The sequence below is a fragment of the Strix uralensis genome, chromosome 23 (assembly GCF_047716275.1).
Source record: "Strix uralensis isolate ZFMK-TIS-50842 chromosome 23, bStrUra1, whole genome shotgun sequence".
In the NCBI taxonomy this organism is placed as follows: domain Eukaryota; kingdom Metazoa; phylum Chordata; class Aves; order Strigiformes; family Strigidae; genus Strix; species Strix uralensis.
The window spans coordinates 7697091-7716625 of record NC_133994.1 but is presented as its reverse complement, the minus strand read 5'-3'; the positions used below and the strand labels follow the sequence as shown (position 1 = coordinate 7716625).

Genomic DNA, 19535 nt, shown 5'->3' with positions numbered 1-19535 from the left:
TGGTCCAGCACAGCCAGATCCTGGCCATTCCTATGGTACCCCATGCCGCTGGGCACATCCTGGTACAGCATTAACCCTGCTGCAGGATGGCTCTTTGGAAAAACCTGGTGGTTTTGTCCCAATCCTGCCCAGTCCTGGGGGATGCCGGAGGCTTGCCTGGTGGTTTTCCCTCCCTGCGGTGCCTCGAGAGCATCCAGCCCAGGGCCAGGATCCCTGGGGAGTGGAAGGGGTGGGGAGAGGAACATGAGGATGGGGCACTCCCCTGCCTTTTCCTCCGGGAACTCTTAATCCTAGAGGATTAGGCAGCAGCGTGTGGTGCTTCATCTTTCCAAAGCCCCGTACAAGTGCTAAGCATTATTATTACTATTATGATTAATTATTATTAAGCAGATTCAGTCCCTACCATGCTCCATTGCCAACCTCTCTGCGAGTGCTTTCCCAGCCTCAAAGGAGCTGAACAAACACGCAGCAGCTCAGGAGTTTCTGCCTAGACACAAAAGCACACGGTTTTATAATTCAGGCTGGAAGCAACGCAGGGACAGATTGGGGCTGGCTGGGATGTAGGAGGATCAGCGGCTTCACTTTCATCCCAACAACAGCATCCGAGCATCTGGATCCCTTCAGACCAGCTGCCCAAACTCCTGCTTCCTCTCCAGCTGCTTTCACTGCTCCAGCCCATTGCACCTCTCCGGGTGAGAAGGGAACCTTTATTTTTTAGGGGAACCTTTATTTTTTAGGAAAATCCACATGACTCTGTTTACCCCCACACTACCAAGCAGGCAGAACCCCACCACCACTACGGTGTGGATGCTTCTCGCCCTCCTCACTGGATTGGAGATGCTCTGGGGGCCTCATCCCAACGTGATTAAACAACCATTAGGCCTTCTCGCTTCAAAAAATGAGGATTTACAGACGCCCAAACCTCCATTTAAATGCAAATGTGCCGGTTTTAGCCCGGAACCATGGAAATGAAGAGCATTACAGCAGCAGTGCCACCATCATTCAGCTCTGCTAGATGCCATCTCAGGAGTGACAGGATCTCCCCATCCAGTGGCTGGGAGAGGACCGGTGGGCTCAGGGGTCCTGCGTCCCAAATCCACCCCTCCATGAGTTCTTTCCCCAGGGATGCTGGCATGGTGATGGATCAGGCTATAGGCTGGGACCTTCTTGGCACCAGCACAACCACAACGATGAGTGAGGGGATGCAGAAACCTCTCCTCATTTTGGGCTGAGGTGCTGCCTGCTTTCCCAAAGTCCCTCCAAGGCAAGGGACACAAAGAGATATCATCCCACCAAAGCAGTGATCCAAAGAAAACCATCCATGATGTGCTGGACCCTGCCTTCACCTCCTGCCCCTTCTCATCCTTCACTCACCACTTACCAGCCCTGCCACCCCATCCCCATCCACCTTCCTACAGGTAATTAACAAAGGACATCAATTAAATCTGTAACTCCCCCCCTACCACACACCCTGTTGTTTGAGGACCTGGCAGTGAATAATGCAGGAGGCTGGAGGGGGAAAGAGCTGCTCAGGTTGTTTCATTATTGATGAGAGATGACAGATCCGTGGCTGACAACCTGCCTAAGAGATATGATTAGCTTGTAAAAAATTAATCGGGCTTCTTAGGGATGACGCGAGCTGAAAACCCCAAGGAGCAGCGTTATCGATGTTCCCTAATTTCAGGGGACTTTGAAAAGGTTTTAGCAAAATTTGGAAGAGGCAATTACATTCAATTAGAGTCACAAGCACCGAGACGTCAGTGCTGCTCAGAGACGCCGCGACTGCATCCCCTGCTCCTCTACATGGCCCCTCGTCCTTCTTACCGCAAGGCATAGATAAATATACATTTATACACTGGACTTGCATTTTTGCCATGGGGATCCTTCCTTCCCAACATCATCCCACACAGCTCAAGCTCAGCAGTTGTGCTCTGGTCCCCCCATCTTGCCATTTGTGAAGACAACAGCACCCAGAGCATGCTGCCTGCCAAAAACACCCTCACCTCCCCCGGCACCCCTTGTTTTGCCCTCCCAACGCTCCATGTTTTGCCCTCCCAACATTCATAAAGCCCCACAGATGACGAGGATAATCACACTCCTCCTGGCTCATACCCAGAGTCGGGGTTTTGGCAGCCCAGCCCTGCATCTCTCAAGGATGTGACACATTCAAGCCCCCAGCCTTTCGGGATATTAGGGTGGGGGGCACAAAACCAGGGATGCTCTGGCATGACGGGGCTGGGAATGCTGGTGGGAGCAATGGTGGGCTTTGCTCAGTGCTTCCCCTGCCTCCTCCACCTCATTACTGGGCACAGATACTGCCATGGCTGGGTTCACAGGGCCACCAAGTGCATGCATAATTCATGCTTCCCAGCTCACGAAAACAAGGTTCTTTGCAGATCTACCTGCAGATTAAAAACCACGGCAGTAAGAGATGAAGAAACCTGGGGGTCATGGCCGTGCACAGATGGCCAGACCCTTTGCCAATTAGCTGAGCCCTGAAACACGTGCCCAGCCTCGATGCACATCCCTGTTACCCCAGTTCCAGCCTCGGCTTCAGGACCCTCTGAGTTTGCAGGCAGAAGGGATGCCCCTTTCACTGAGGTTTTGGCCAGACCAAGCCCTCCAGTGGTAGATTTTGGGTCCCCATGTCACATGGGATGGAGAGGAGCGACTAGGTGGGTTTGGCTGGTTCTGCTTTAGCCCCTGGTGCAAGCTCAAGATGCACCTGTGGGATGCATCACACCAGCTCTTGCCCTGCTCCAAAGTCTGGCTTGTAATCTAAATATCCTCATTCCCCCAACCTCTTCCTTGATGCATTTCCCCACGCTGCACCCATACAAGGTGACAACTTGCTGAACAAACCCCCTAAAAACTGCTGGTGGGCTCTCCCTGTTCATAACATCAACAAGCCATACATTCATAACATACAAGCCAGTATGGGGAGTTTACCGCCCTGCTTCCTTTCCACCCTCTGTCTATATATATACAAGTATTATGCTATTTAGCATGTGGTCCGCCACCTAACAAGCATCCCTGGCAAGTCTAGTGACAGATATACAACCACCCCCATCTCCTTCAACACCACCACGATCCCTGTGCAAAGCCATCAGGTGAAATTCAACATCTCAGCATTGGCAGGGGGACATCTCAGCACTTGCAGATGTTGGTCATGGTGGGGAACGTGCCTCAAGGAGGTTCAGATGCTCCTCCCCATCCCAAAAGGCAGTGCCCAAGCTCACGCAATGGCTGGTGAAGATCAGCTGCTGCACAGGAGGTGGTTTGGGAGGCAGTGGACACCAGGTATGAGCTCATGAGCACCCACCACCCATTAAAGACCCATGGCAAGACCTCCTCCTACCACACACACCCATGACCCATGCATTTGGGACCCCTCACACCCACACATCACACAAGGAGTTGTTTTAGCATCACTTGGGTTCATTTCTCTGGCAAATCCCACCGGATTGGGACCAAGCTAGCAGGGAGTGAGTCCCTGCATACAAACAGGAGCAGCCACCCACCCCCACCCACATTTTGGCTGTTTCTTTGACACCTGGTAAGGCCTCATTTCTTTATGCATCTCTCAGCATGCGAGATGTTCCCCTCAGGGAAAAGGAAATTAATTTTATCCCTTTGAATTCAGCTCACTTAGCAGCGATTGCAGAGGGATGTCATTCCCCAGGCCCCCTCCTCTCCCCCAACCCCCGCCGCAGTCCAGGCATGGGGACCCGACTGCCTCAGGAACCACGGGGACAACAATTCCCCTAAATCTTTGAAATTCAGATCAGGACCAGATGCATCACTGAAATCATTCCAGGGGGAGAAAGAAGCTAGTGGGACACTGTCTGGCATCCTCCGTGCCTCAGTTTCTCCACAGTGACTCCAATCCCCACAGACATCCCACATGCAGGAGCACGTCCCTTGCAAACGATGACTTGCATCTCTCCCTTCCCATCCCAAATTTCTTCCTGGTCCCAATACTTTGGTTTACTTTCCTTAGTTCATCCCTCTCCCTGTGCACATGGATGCAGGTCTCTGAACACGGTGGCTACCAGCTGCAGTTTAACTCCTGCCTTTATTTTCTCTTTGGTGCTGGATTTTTCTCCCTCCCAAAGCCCTCAGCTCCTTTCCACCAGCTCTTAATTTCCCTGCCACTTCCAAGTTGGCCTCAAAGACACCCCAGAAGCTTTCAGGCTATTTCCCGTCACCCTTTGTTAACTAGAACACTGCAAACGAAAGCTACCGAGTTAGTCACCTGCCTCTGCCACAGAGCAGCCGCTCAGCGTCAGACCAAAGGTCTGCCCAGCACTAGGCTGCCTCTCCCTCCCTTCCCTGCACCTGCACCGAGGGATGAGGGACCTTTCCTGGACAAAACAACTTATTTTCACTTCCATTGCATGATCCCTTTTACATAGCAAAAGAAACAAGGAGGTAGCACCATCAGGCTGCTCGGAGGAGATATTTTTCCTCCCTTTGTGCTTCCTTTTGCTTTTCTCTGAGCCTCTCTGTTTACCAGGCTAATAAAGCCGGCTCTGTGCTGCCAGTTCTGGGCTGCACCTTTTCCCCGGAGCCCAGCCCATCCCAAACATGCAAAACTTGTCCGGAAATCTCCCGCCAGCTTTGCCCGCTCAAAGTCACCTTGCCCCAAACCTTCAGCTCCACGGTCCAGACTCGCTCAGCAATCATTAATCGGCTTCGCATTCCCGGCATGGAAAAATGCCCCAGCGGGTAACCCTGCTCTGGCAGTCCGACATGCAGCTGGCCGGCAAGCTGGTCCTCTCCGCCGCCGCTCTGCTCCTCCTGACTTTGGCATACAGGTTTTATAAGTCCCGCTCGCTTGCCGGGGGCAAAATCCCACCGGCTGATATGGGAGGAGAGCAGAGGGAAAATGCTGCTCAGGATGGGGATGGGGACAGTGCGGCGGGTCTGCGACGGAGGAGGGTGTTTGGTGGGGAGGCAAGGAGGGATGGTGGGGATGGACAAGTGAGCGGTCATGCGAGCGTCCCTGGGACACAGTGTACGACTCCCTGGGGGCATCCAAGTCTGCCAAGGGGTGAGGAGGTGGAGGAGGGAGGAGAGGAGATGGTTTCTGAACTGGGGCTGACTCGCGGGAGAGCAGGGATGGCCGGGAGAGGAAGTGAGCTGGGAAGTGACCTGGGAAGTGGGATGGGAAGTAAGTTGGGAAGTGAGCCAGGAATCAAGCTGGAAAGTGATCTGGGAAGCAAGTCAGGAAGTGAGCCAGGAAGCAAGCTGGGAAGTGAGCTAGGAAGCGAGCTGGGAAGTAAGATGGCAAGCGAGCCGAGCTCTTATGACCCTGGGGATGCAGCTGAAACACTGAGCAGCCACAGGGAGGAGGACACACTTGCCCCAGGCACTGGGCTTTCCCCCAGGATTGCTAATGCCCAGATGGCAGGTGATGGACATGCTGAAAGCATGGAGAAGGATTTGGCTGTCAGAGGGATGAAGCAGGAGGCCGAGGGGTGCAGGCGGACAATCCAAACCCTCAGCGTCACCTCGGACCTGGGTCTAACGATGATGGCAAGCAACGCAGGGTCAGACGCCTCCTACTCTTTCTCCTCGGTCGCAAAGATCCAGGTGGAGGAGAACTACATCGCTGAGCGGCGGGCAAAGGACGGGGCTGGGCAGTCAGTCCCCGGTCTCAAAGGCAAAGTCTATGACTACTACGTCCAGTCCATCTCCCAGTCAGTGTCCAAGAAGAGGTGTCTTCCTGACATCGCTCCAGGAACATCCTGCAGCCACAGCTTGGAGCAGGTCAATAAAGAGCTGCAGAGCTTTGCAACCCAGGAGCTGGACGCAACTTCAGCAATGCAGGCTCCCACCACCTCCTCCATAGTTCCACCACCTACGGGAAGCTTGGGGATCTCCCCTGAGCCACCATCTCCTGGCCGCAAAGACAGCCTCCTCCAGATTGCCAACAGCCCCCACCTCCAGCTGCCCATGGAGGGTTCTGGGGTCACAGCACCAGCCAGCACACTGCCTGCAAGCCCCCAAGCAGGGCTGGTGGCCAGTGCTGACCTCTTCCAAATGCCACCACCCACCCACCTGGACCTGGGGAACTGCTACGAGGTCCTCTGCACAGCCAAGGCGCAGAAGCTCAGCCATCTCCAGGAGGCCGCCTACAAGGTGATGAGTGACAACTACCTGCAGGTGCTGAGGACACCCTCCATCTATGGACGTCTCAATGCTGGCGAGCGAGAGCTCATCCTGCGGTGGAGGATGAAGGGAAAGATGTATGTGGCTGTGGCAGATGTCAATGTGCAGGAGCCTGGCCTCCACACCAGCCGCCTCTGCTACTATGATGACGGAGGGGACTGCTGGCATCGCCTCTGCCACGTGCCGCCTGAAGTGGTCTCCCAGGGGTGCGCCATGTGTAGCATGTTCAACTACCTCTTTGTGGTGGCAGGCTGCGAGGGCACGGGTCGGATGCAGAGACCCTCCAACCGTGTCTTCTGCTACGACCCCTTGACCAACATCTGGAGGGAGATTTGCCCCCTGAACCAAGCACGGCCACACTGCAAGCTCGTGGCCTTGGACGGCCACCTCTACGCCATCGGCGGCGAGTGCCTCTACACGGTGGAGCGCTACAACCCCCGGCAGGACCGCTGGACCTTCACCGCACCCCTGCCCCACGACACCTTCGCCGTGGCCCACACAGCCACGGTGTGCGATGGGGAGATCTATGTGACAGGGGGCACCTTGCGCTACGTGCTGCTGCGTTACTCGGCTCGCTCCGACAGCTGGAGGGTCAGCCCAGCCGGCACCAGCAAGGACAGGATGGCCGAGATGGTGAGCACCAACGGCTTCATCTACCGCTTTAACCTCCACCACAGCACGGGCATCAGTGTCTACCGCTGCAGTGCCAAGGCCAAGCTATGGTATGAGTGTGCCACCTACACTATGCCCAACCCATCCAGCTTCCAGTGCGCCGTGGTGGGCAGCCTGGTCCACTGTGTTGGCCGACACTTCCACATACGCTTCTTGGCAGACCACATCTCACCACGCTTCGGGACCAAGGAGCTGCAGCCCTTCCCATCACCCCGTGGCAGCCTCCTCCCGGCCGTCCTGGTGCTGCCAGAGGGAGGGATGGCCCAAACACAGGTTTGAGGGATCCATGCTGGGGGTCTCATGCAACAGTGGTGATAGCTCAGACGTGACATGATGGTGAAAGCTAGTAGAAGAAGCCACCAGCCCACATTGAACCACATAGCATGGGACCAACACTACCAGGGCAGTGTTACCCACACCTACCATCAAGTAGGTTTCCTCTCAGTCCCCATAAGTAAGGAAGGAGACAAACTGCCCTTGGATACTGCCAGTAAACCCAGCCTTGAAGACACAAGGAAGAGCAAAGCAGGAGCTGGGTGGACTTATTTACTTAGAGGTATTTAAACATAGGCGTGCTTGCTTGGATGCAAATAAACCACGGCTCGCTGCAGGCTCCCAGCTGTGCACTACCCAATAAGTAGCTGCTTTACGCACCGGGTGTTTAATATGGTGTTGACCTGAACACACAACACACAGGGGATTTTAAGGTGGAGGAACACAGCAGGGAGGTATCCCTAAGGAGGTATCACCCAAAGGTCAACCCCGTCAGCATCAAGCCAACATTGAGCCTTCAGGCTCACACATCATCCCAGGGCTGGAGGTTGGGGGCCAGAGGGTGCACTGCTCCTACCATCACCTTCTCCTCAGCACAGAATTTTATATATATATATATATTTATATTTATATGCACGCAATGTAAACAGGCACCATAGATTTATAGACAGCTGGTATTAAATAAAATTAAAGTGAACATTTGGTAAAATTAACCACGGGCTACTGTTGCACATCATTTCAAGCCGTAGCCAAGCCTAATGGGAACAAAGAGGCCGATGCATGTTTTACATTGCTAATTACTGCACAGACAACATCTCTGAGGAGGCAACCAAAAGCAAACCAGGGCCCTGGATGTGAGCAGCCAGTCTTTCATCCCCTTTTCCCCGAGCTCACTCTGCTGTCTCCATGTCCTGCCAAAAGCCTACTTTGGGTAATTGCATTTTCTTCCCCTCAAACGGCTTGTCATCCGTCATCTGGCAGCCCCAGATGGACAAAAACAGCTCCCAGACAGACAAAACCCTCCTGTACCTGCCTCCTCAGCGGCAGCATGTCACGAGTATGAAGTCATGGATGTACTTGAAGGTAAGAGACGTGCTGCAGCAGCCCATGGTATCACCATTTACACCTTGCATAGTGGTTTAGGAGAGCTTAGGTTCATGTTCTCTTACAGTGCTCACAAAAGTATTTATTACTTCTCTCAGTCACTGCCTGGAAGCCTCATGTTTCTGCCTTCAAGGGCTTCCTATGAAGGTCAGTGGCATCCACCCATGTTAGGAAACCTTGGGAGGCTGCGTTTGCTCATTAGCAAGGTTTGCTCATTAGCTGTAGCATGTTTCTTCTGCTGATGGAGGGTGGGTGATGCACCCTGTCCCTGTGCTAAAAGCTGCCACGGTCCAGCCTCTTTCACCCACCCTGGGGCCACCTCTTCCTACCCCAGGAGGACCACCCCATCGACATGCTGGGGCTGAAGCCTCCTGCATCCCAGCATGTCTCTATGCCGGGGTGCTTGGGCTGGTAAACTTCATGAGTCAAAAAACCTCCTTATTATTATTATTTAACTCCTTGTTATTTAGCTACCTCCATAGCCAGCGCTCAGAGCAGCAAGCTCAACAAGATAAGCTCACGCATATTGCAACACATTTCTGCTTTTTCCCTGGCAAAACCCAGGTACTGGATGTTTCACCTGAGCAGCCCAGACCCTTTGTAACATGCAAAAGCCTCTTGGTCACATCAACATCCTGGCTTCACGCCCTTCGGCATCCCGGCCACAGCAGGCTGTGCGCTGGGGAGCAGAGGACGTGCTGACTGGGTGGGAGCTGGGCAGCTGGAGCCCTTCCAGGTGACAGCTTTTTTTTTCATCCCCAGTAAAGCTTTCCTGGGATCCTGCCCTTCTCACGGTGCCTCTTTGCTTCCTCTTAATATTTCACCTTTTCTTTAACTCCTTGCTGCCAGGCTCCAGCCTCAAAACCCAGCAGCTTTTCCTCATTCCCCAGCCTGACTGTGAGCGATGAATAACAAGGACCAAGGGTGGGCAGCTCTCCCCTAGCTCCTGCACTCTCCAATATTAACATGATTTGCCTGGGGAGGCATTTTGGAGATTAAAAGCACCGAGGACATCCCGTGCCAGAGCACTGCTTGTTCTACAGGGAAGGACAACCAGGTTTGGAGCAAAAAAACATGCAGCAATCCTGTGGTTGACGGTGAAATGACTTCTGGCTGCAGTTAAGGGAAAGGACAAATGAAAACTGATACTCAGACCTGGATGATATTTTTTTTTTGCTCCCAAATACCTGTGCAGGGGAGGAGCCTTTGGAGGGCTGGCAGGTGTGGTGGCAATAGCAGTGTCAGCAGCCAACTCCTGCCACTACCACCAGATGCCAGCTGTTGATTTCCAACTGTGCTGGATACCCACCTCTGTGTTTCTGCTAACGGGCAACAACTTCACACCATGGACTTGCAGCTCTCAGGATAACCATAAGGCCATCAAGTAGTTTCAGTGCAGCTTGCGACATTAGGATATTATTTATTTTCACCGATCGGGTTGGCAAAGCTACCACAATTTACAGGAAAAAGCGTTGGGAGGCACACGGTGAATCCTAATAAAACTCCACAGCGTGCCCCCATGGAGCTACAAACCACCCCGAGCAAGTTCAAGTAATGATAAATACTTAGAGGTTGCAATAAACCCAACAGGGCTGGGGGTTTATCTGGAAGATCCTGCTCTAGGGAGCCTCTTCCCTTGCTGCAAGACTCGTCACTGCAAGCCAGGACCCTCACTGGGCCAGGGACCACCAGGACTGGGTGCTGGAAGAGAAAACACAACCACCACTGGCCTTGTAAGAGCTGGGAAAACCAATTTCCAAGCATCCACTAGCAGTTCTTCCATCCCTACAATTCCCTCAAGGGTGCCACCAAGGATGTTCCCCAGCAGAGAGCTCTTCATCGCCAGCACCTAGACCCATCGCTGCCCTCTGAGCCCCCCGTGACTGGTTTATCTCCCAAAAGAAGGGTGCAACTGCTAAACCGTGCTGCTCTGCAACCAAATATAACCTTTGCACTAAATTCAGTATTTTCTTCTAATCAAGAAGACCCATTATCTACCCCCGCCATGTTTATTTAGGCAATTACATAGCTTAATGTACATTGATTCAGATTCTTAATTTTTACATTTTTGATTATGATAAAAAACCAGGGAGTGACGCATTTCTTATTTGCTCAGTGCTCTTTTTTCCTTTGCAATGTGCCAGGCTGCATGCGAATGGAAATTGGAAGTCAATTAAAGAAGTGCAAAACCAGCATTTTAAAATCTTTTTTATTAGTTAAACACGGTTACCTTCAATGTGTTGGCTGCAGCAGGGTGGGAAAAAAAAAAACCCAAAAAGCAAAAAAGTGAGCTTATCCAGACATGTTTTGCATTTAAAACCGATGTGATACATGAAAGAAATATTAAGCGTAGCGAACTGACAAATTAAGTATCTCGTTCCTGACAAGTGGGAGCAAATTCAGTGTCAGTGGTTGAGGAGCCAGGTGGGAATTTAAAGGCAGGGGAAGGGAAAGACCCATTGCAGCATCTCTAGGTGCTGGTAAGGGAGGTGGCACCTCTCAGTCCCTGATCATGGTTTCTCCTAGACCCTCTAGAGAGTTGCCTACAGCAACATCTACGCTCCTATAGGTTACGTTGCCATCAGGAGAGCCTCCATGCGATAGTTAAAGCCAAGGAGAGATGTCCTGTCCTCTTCCACTCATTTCTTCACCCCTCCTGCACCTAACCCAAGCTGACCACCCACAGATGGCCACCAGCAACCCCTTGGTAGAGCAGATCCTGGAGGCACCAACCTCAGCCTTTCTCCACTCTGGTTTGCAACCAGGACCAACCCAGTTGTGTAGACAGGGAGCTGCACCCAAGCTGCAGAACCTCATTTACAAGCAGACACTAACGAAACAGCGCTCCACAGACCCCATTGCTTGCAAGACCCAGAGCTGCCTGCCTGGTGCCAAAGGGACATTTCTTGGCAGCATCCACAAGGAACTACTCTGGGAACGTCAGCCAGCTCCTTGCGAGCACGGAGAGGTCAGTGCTAATGAAAGATGCTATCGCAGAGCCGGCGTCCGGCCAGACAAACGTAATTAGCAGTATTTGCAGAAGACAAACCTTGGCGAGGACGGGGGGGATGGGAGCACATCCCCTTGTGATCGTTTTGGGGAAAAAACACGGCCATTTGGAGGCCTTCCAAGCTAGAATAACAGCCTTGCCAATGACTATTTAATTAAAACCCACACGGCATTCGAAGGGAGAAGGGCTGCGAGTGAATAAGCGCGGTGATAAAATATACATCTACTCCGGCATAAGTTCTCTCTCCTCAGCACAAGCTTTTGCTTAAACCGTTGATGGTTTTTGATTCACAAGCTCCAGTGAGGAGGAACATTTGCCAGCCACTATTTCAATCCCGCCGGGAGTTTTTTCCGGGGGTTATAGCCATGCTGTAGTTTAGGATGTGTCAGCACTGGCATCATAAACACAGATCAGAAACGCTATAAAAGGAGGAAAAAAAACCCAAAACCACACTCCTGGCTGGAGTTTAGCATCCTGCAAGCTCAGGCCAAAGGCAAATTATTTCTCTGTTACTGAAATAAAATCAATAAAGCTCATTTTTATTTACAGAAGAGCCAAAGAGGGGGAGAAGGGAAAACTCCTCGAGCTGCAGAAGGAGGATAGGGGTGTTTACAGTTTTCAACTGTTACGGTTTTCAGCCAAAAGCACAAGGCACTGGGCAGTGATTTCAAGGCAAAAAGCAGCAGCTGGTCTCTTCTCAATTTTCTTTCATAGACCTTACCAAAAATATCCCGAGGTCCCTTAGAGGTGCCAACCCTGGGGTGAAACCCCTCACCCGAGGCAACCTGGGGAGATGTTATCTCTCAGGAAGCTACCATCTAGCTAAATAAAACCAGATTTATTATTATATCAGCTATTTTGCTTCATTGCTTTCCTACAACAAGCCCTGGGCACAGAGAGGGGGTGAGTGTGTGGTTTGGGGACAACAGACTCTGTGCCAGGTCACTGCCCCACAAATACCTCAATTCCCATCAGGGCAAATAACCTTTTAGTTCATCACTGTTTTCTGAAGGGGAGGATTTTGGGCAACGCTCAAGTTGCTCCAAATCAACATGGTTTGTGCAATTCACACCTCCCGAATGCCAGGCTTGGTTTCTGGCAGAAATTGCCTTTTTGTCCTGAAATGAGTGGCCTGGCAAGGCAGGGCAGGGTTTGCACTGGTGCCAGGTCTGCCTGCCTTCCCCAGAAATAGTGATATTTTAAATTTAGTATTTAGTTCAGTCCCAGCTTGCAGTGCCTGCTCAGGGATCGAGCAGCAACACACCTCCCATGGATCGCTGCATTTGCATCACCCAAACCCTGCCCATGAGAGCACCCCTTGCTCCCTAAGAGCTCCTTAACCATCACGGGGCAACAAGGCACCCCACCAATCCCCATTGAGGATGGTGGAAAGGAGGGGACAGGTCATCCTGGATCCAACCCCAAGGAGACAATGGGCACCACAGCAGTACAGGGTGTTTGATTTCTTCATGGCCAAGGGGTCACCCAACAAAATGCCCCATCTCAAGCCAAGGTGAAGACTATCCCTTAAATCCTTCTAGTTCAGGATCTCAGACTCCTCCCAGCTTGCTGTTGTTCTTTCATTAAATCTCTGCATAATTTGTGGTGTCTTTAACCAAAGGACAGCATCATGCTGAAAGCATCCTCACGAGGCTAAGAGGAGACAGAGCAGACTGTGCCACATGTGTGGGTGGCTGGGAAGACCATCCAGCCTCATCTGCTATCTCACATCAGAGCCAAGCGTGAGGGCCATCCATTCCATGAGCGATCCAGGGCAGATGGGAGCAGTAAAGCATATCAGCCATGCAGGGATGGGGTGGCCAAGAGAAGCCCAAACAAGGGGCTGCCTCCCTCTGAAACAGCTCAGAACAGGCAGCTTGGTTAACATTGCGGGGATGCTGCAGTCCCTGGTTAATACTGTGGGGATGCTGCGGTCCCTGGTTAATGCTGCAGTCCCTAGTTGACACTGCAGGGATGCTGCGGTCCCTAGTTAATGTTGCAAGGATGCTGTGGTCCCATTCCCATCTTACTTCGCTTGAAAATGTTGTTGGGGCTGCCCAGGGCCATGCCCAGCATCAGGTCCAGGAAAAAGCAGCCTGGACACAAGACCAGAGAGGTCTCAGGGACTCACGCACCTGCAGTGAGCTACATCCTCCAACTCTGTGGCTGGTCTGGAGTCACCAACCCCACCAGACAGCCCACAGGAGCCACCCTGAGCAGATCACCAATGTGGCTGCCATTGCCACAAGTCCTGGGTTTAGTCCAGCTTAGTTTCAGTGAGGGATTTTGAAGACGTCGTTACTGGTTAGGAGGCACCCGTGGCAAGAAACCCTCCCTCTAAGCTGCACCGGCAGCCCCTGTATACAACTCACAGCACAAATACGGTCTGAGGAAATTCACTGGCAAGCCACACGAGGCCAATGTGATGCTTGTAGCAGAAAAACTCCTGGCCTTGCTGCTCAGACCCAGCTCATAGCCCAGGGATCACACCCCGCTTGAAAACCCCTTAGGTCCATCACCTTCAACTCCTCCAGCTCCCGCAGGCATTTTGCATCCCCACCGTGGTTCCTTTCATGCTGCCTCCCCATACCTGCTGTTTAAGACCTCAGCTCTGGGCATGGGAGGATTTTTCACCCCCTCCATCCCACTCTTCTACCTTATCTGTGGGCAGGAGGCGAGACACCATCCTCAGCATCAGCCCGTGATGCAGCCGAGCTCGAAGGCGCTTAGAGTGGCCACAGCTGATAAAGGGCTTAGGGCTGGTGCCAAGAGCCAGCAAGGCTCCGGGAAGGGTCCCAGGAGGGGGGACACTGGCTCCATCCCAGCCATCCCATGGAAAACTCAATCCTGCAGCAGCTCCGCTGGGTCCTGGGTTTCCCTTCCCAACAGCACATGCTTAGGGAGCTCTTCTCCTCTTCCTCTTCTGAGGGGAGAAAGAAGATGCTGGAGGATGTGGCGGGGGCATTGCATTTATTGCAATACTTATTGATACCTGACACTGCTAAGAAAGCAGTTGGAAAGCTGAAAAAAAAAGAAAAAATTAATATAATTATGAATCAATAGAGATGCCTTCCATGTCAGGAAGGAACTGAGTGACTGGATGCTGTGGGGAATAACATCCCGGTGCAGCCTGAGAGCTAAAAGCCATCGGAGGCGGAGGCAGGAACGTTTCAGCTTGGCCACATTTTGGCAGCAAGTGGGTTAATTCGCCACGGCGATGGATTTTCGGTGCCCACAGTCGATAAACAGGACAGTAATTATGTTGCATTTCTCTGATGGCTGCGGATCTTTAGAAAAATCAACACAATAGCAGTTCACTGAATCTCAGCGACACGCAAATTCGATCTATCATTTTGCTCACGGCTGAGGCTTCCCAACTCTGCCGCTTGTTTTTGGTTGGTTTTTCTTTTTTGTTTAAACCTTCAGTAAAAAGGTTTACACTGGTTTCATGCCACCCCCTCAGTTTCAGTGGGAGGCATCCAGGTTTACGCCTCCCTCTGTAAGAGCAGGACAAAATGCCAGCAAAGGGGCTTTTTTACAGCATGCGGTAGAGAAACAATCAAAATATTCACAGGGAGAATTAAAATCCTCAGGCTGGAAACAGGTTTGCACTTGGTTCAGTGACAACAGAGCCTCTTTTCTTTCTTTCCCCTCCCCGCCCCCCCCAAAAGAAACTTTACCAAAATATCATTTCCATCACAAATCATCACCATTTTCACTTCCAAAGGACACTGCTACCACTACAAACTGTCCTAAAACATCAAAGTCTCTCTTACTGTGGGTCAAATTATTCATCAAACCAGGTTAAAAAAAAAAAAAAAAAAGAGTTCTTCCTTTTTCCTCCTTTCCAATTCCTGGCCAGAAAATCAACATGAAATTCAAGAAGTCGGCAAGGTTAAAGGGAAGCCCTCCTGATTTTCCACCGCTTGAATTTGCAGTGAATTAATCACATTTCATTTGAGGCTGAAACTTTCTGCAAGCCCCAGTATGTGCTATCGATTCACAGCTGCAAAGTCTCTGGCCTGGCCTTTCCAGCCGCTCCGCTTGGATGTGGAACATCCTGGAGGATTTGTTTATATGTGGATCTTGCCCCAGACATCCCACCAGCAAGGATGGAGGATGCTTCAGGTGACCAGCACCAACACAGCCACCTCCATCCCTGCTATTGTGGTACCCTGCCCCCCCCGCCCTGCCCCCCGCTCCCTCCTTGCACTGTTTTACAAGGATGTGGATGTGAGATGCCAGCATCCCCATCAGCAATTACACTCACCCTTCGCTCCCCTCCAGCCTGGAAATGTCATACCTGCACCTCAAACCCACTAACTGGCACCTCCTCATTAAAAATAATTTCACAGATACGGAAGAGAAGCACACATGGAGAATGCTGGACACCTGAAACACCAAACCATCACTGCCAGCTCCATCTAGAAATCAGATTCCTTCAAATAACAGTTACACTCAAGGGGGTTTGACTCCACGCTGCTGTACATTGTAAAAATTTTTCATGAGTTCTGAAACCTGAGCTTGCCCAGACTGGGAAGGGCACGTTTGCATGCTCTGCCTTGGGAAAACAATCCCCTATGGATACAAGCACCAACTCCGGGGGAGCATCCTGCCTGCTGCACCCAGTTTTGGTACCTGGAGCCAGGAGGCTGCAGCTTTCCCAGGTCAGGAGCATCTCTCTGGTACCCAGCTGCTCATCCTGCTCCATTTTCATTACTACCCTCCTCGCCCATGCAGGATACATATCCTCCAGCCCTGCCAGGGGCCTGTCCCCAGGAGCAAGGAAGATGCACCTGGGCAGCTGGATGCTCCAGCTCCTGCTCCCCACATCAGCTTTAACCCCCTCAATTTGCACCCACAGAGCTCCCCAGCCCAGGGCTGCCAGCCTGACATCCAGACAAGGCGAGGATACGGCCACGCCGGCACCAGATGTGCTGCGAGGAGATCTCCCGGGTTGCTACGCAGCTGCTCTCCCCGCTTTTCTTTGCAACCAAATAAACAGCGATGAAGCCCTAACAGGCATTTGCACAAAGAAAAGCATCTGCACCAAGCCAAGCATCTGAAATTTTTTATTTCTGCACGATAGGCCTATTTGGAGAGCTTTTTATTTGTAATTAAAATACAGCCATTACAAGTATTTTGTTTCCAGCTAATTATTATTTTTTTTTTTACCTCCCTTCCTCATTTGGGATGATAGACGAGGGCTGAAATAGCAGGTCGGGATGGCTGGGAAAAGCACCCATAATAAAACCAACCCTTAATAAAGGAGAATCATGTCGTGATGATGCATGGCTGTACTTTCTGACTTTCTCCTCCTTTTTTTTTTTTTTTTTTTTTTTTTTCCCTTTCCCCAGCCTGTAAACACGAGCTTGTTAGGGCAGGGTGACTCATTAACAGGGGCCTGTCTGCCTTGATGTTTCCATCAGCAAAGCGAGGGCACCAGGCTGTTTAAGCCACTCTATCATCACCAGGTGCTGCAAATACCTTAATCCGCATCAGGCAAGAAACTTAGCTCTCCAGAGCATTGGCTTGAAAGATAATAAACAGGAGTAACATAGAAACGGCTACCTAACAGTGTGGCTCCCCATGAGCCAGGGCGTTTGCAGCCATCCCGACTCCTTTGAGCCATCAGCCCTCTGGTTCCCTGTGGAGTAGGGGAGGTTTTCCACCTTTCCCACCTTTTTCCCAGAGCATCCAGCTCATAAAAAGGGCCACTGAGCTAAAAAAGTGACGCATTGCAGCATTCAACTGCTTGCAAGGGTTATTTGGATGGGTAAAGAGTGGCAGCAGGAGGGCAATTCCCCGCCAGGACAGGCAGGGAGAAGCCTGCAGCCAACAGCCACTTCCATAAACACGAATTTTGGGCCAAGATTTGGGGTAAGCATATGCAGGGAGAGGAGGTGGGAGATGATTTGGGGTGAGCCAGGTGCATGGCAGAGAGCAACAGGCCCTGTTTGCTTCCAGCATCCTCAGTAAGTCACAGCACCTTGCTGTGATTTAGCAGCTGGGTGGGGAGCAAAGCCCAGACCCCACTCAGGAGAGTGGAACCGCAAGGTCGCTGCCCTTTTTGCTTATATGTCACTCTAGGCTATTACTGCAGACTTCTGACACCGACCCCAGCACTGCCTGGATTAACTGACTGTGTAAATGCATCAGCTGGGGAGATACTCCTCATTTGTTTGCTGCTCCAGAACAAAGCAACTACAGGGAATGAAAAAAAAAAGGGAATTTGACACTTTTGAGGTCTGCTCCTGCCCCAGAGAAAGCCTGGCCAAATTCAGGCCACCAAATCCCAAGGAAAAAGGCCAGAAACAGCCACCTAGATGCAGGAGAGTGATGGGTACAGAGTTTTGGCATCTCAGGAGCCCTGAAAGATGGAGAGTCCCCAACTTGACTCAGTAAATGGGACCTGGAAACCTCATCTCATCCCTTGGGGCCTCACGGTTTACTCCCTAACCCCTTACCTGTTGGGCTGGAGGGGGCTGCTAGGGCTTCCAAAAGCTGGGAACCAGGGAGCCCAGGCAGCTCCCGGTGTAAAGTTACTGCTGGACCAAGGAGAAGTTAATTTTGGATGGGGCAGAGATGTAGGAAGGGGCCTCCGCAGCCACCAGCAGCAGGAGCATCACCAGCCCTGTCCAAATGCCTTAGGCACTTCTGCCCTTAAATGGCAGCAAAACACCCTCAGAACTACCTCAGCACTCTAGTCACTTCTACTTTACAGCCTTTTTTTCATTTTGCTTTCTCGGCACCAATCCTTCCACTTTATTTTTCCTTGCTCTGCTGTGGGGAAGGTGTAAAGTTGCCTCTTGGGAAACATCACCAGAACCGAAACCTGAAGAGTGGAAGAAAAGCTGAGCTTGCTCCAGGTTAACCTGAAAAGTTTTGCAGGGTAAGGATGTGGCTCTGCACCCCCACTGCTCGTGAAAAAGGTCTGGGTGGATGCTCAAGGCGTGTCAGGGTACCTGGTCACTGCTACATCCCCCTCTCATCCATTGCTGGCTCCATCCCTGAGTACTAAACCAGCAGCTTGCAGCAAGAGCCAGCCTTGGAGAGTCATCATCCTTCTTTGCAAATGAGCCGCTGGAAGCAGAACAGGAAACTGAATGGGTGAGGTATCTCCAAAGACACTACACCAGGACACAAGGAAGGTAGATATTTCCATCTCCATCCTGACAGGCTAACGTGTATCTCACAGAGATCTACCAAGCACTGAAAGAGCTCCACAGGGAAAGCTGGACATGGGCAAAACCACCTCCAACACTCTCTTCCACCACTAAGGCACTGTGCAATGGCTGTGCCTCTATCTGAATGATCACATCTGGAGTTATTTACTCATTTCTTATTCCCAGATGTGGCCTTCGGGGTTTGTCTTCACCAAAAAGAAGAAAAACTTCCTCTGTGCTGCTGACAACCCTCACACATGACCCCAGAGCAAGGATGGGTGCCATAGCAGGAGGATACTTGCTCCAAACCAGCTCCCAGGTCTTTGCCCAGCTCTGTGCTCCTAAAAATCAGCCACTTGGGCAAACACCCAGCAAGGACAGGAGGAGAATGTGGAGCAGCAAATCCCAGGTCTGGTTTATCAGTGGAGGCTACAAACACCTGATCTGCATCTTCCCAGGGGCACCATTCATTTGTTCACCCCCCTCCCCATCCCTGTCATCTGCTGCAGCCTCCTGCTTTCAGCACAGTTCACTGATTAATTACTAATTAGCAACTGGTTTGTGTCACTTCCCTGCCCTCGCCAGCCAGCACTGGTGCGAAGGTCTGGCATGGTCCAAGCCATCTGTTCAGGCCCTGAACTCAGCACCAGTGCTTTCCATTTCTGCAAGAGAGGAAAAAGAAAGAGCCACCTTTGTGCTCAACCCCTCCACCCTGCAGAAGGACAGACAGGCTGCAGACAGATGGGAAACATCTCTCTCCCAGCCTTCTCCCTCTCCGGCTGCTGGATGCTTCAGCGATGGAGATTTGCATCCTAAAGCCTTTGAAGCTTTGCTGGAGCTTGGCAGAGGGAAGCACTGTCTGGGGCAGGCAGCACCACAAGAAGATTCATCTAGGGCAGCTGAGAACTCCCCAGCAACTAGCAATTAACAGCACCAGTGTCACAACCACGATGCTAGAAGGTAGTGGCATTTTGAAACTCTTATGCTGACTGGTTTAGCAGAATATCAGCTAGCAGCCGAGCATTCCTATCACCAAGCTCCCCCACACCACCTCTGCTATTAATTAACATCTTTGCCCATCACTGAATTATTTCATCACAGGCCCAAAGGGATGTGGGAGCTCTCCGGGGAAAGCT

General features: G+C 51.7%; 1 protein-coding gene across 1 annotated transcript; it reads left to right on the top strand.

Moving 5' to 3' along the window:
• The first annotated feature begins 4716 nt into the window (after nucleotides 1–4716).
• KLHDC7A (kelch domain containing 7A) lies at nucleotides 4717–7832 on the top strand. The gene has a single exon (XM_074892787.1). The coding sequence runs from the start codon at nucleotides 4717–4719 to the stop codon at nucleotides 7123–7125; it is 2409 nt and encodes an 802-aa protein (XP_074748888.1). The 3' UTR covers nucleotides 7126–7832.
• The last annotated feature ends 11703 nt before the right edge of the window (nucleotides 7833–19535 follow it).

Excerpts from the sequence above, each read along its gene's own strand:
- KLHDC7A (XM_074892787.1), top strand. The coding sequence starts at position 4,717 with ATGCCCCAGCGGGTAACCCTGCTCTGGCAGTCCGACATGCAGCTGGCC.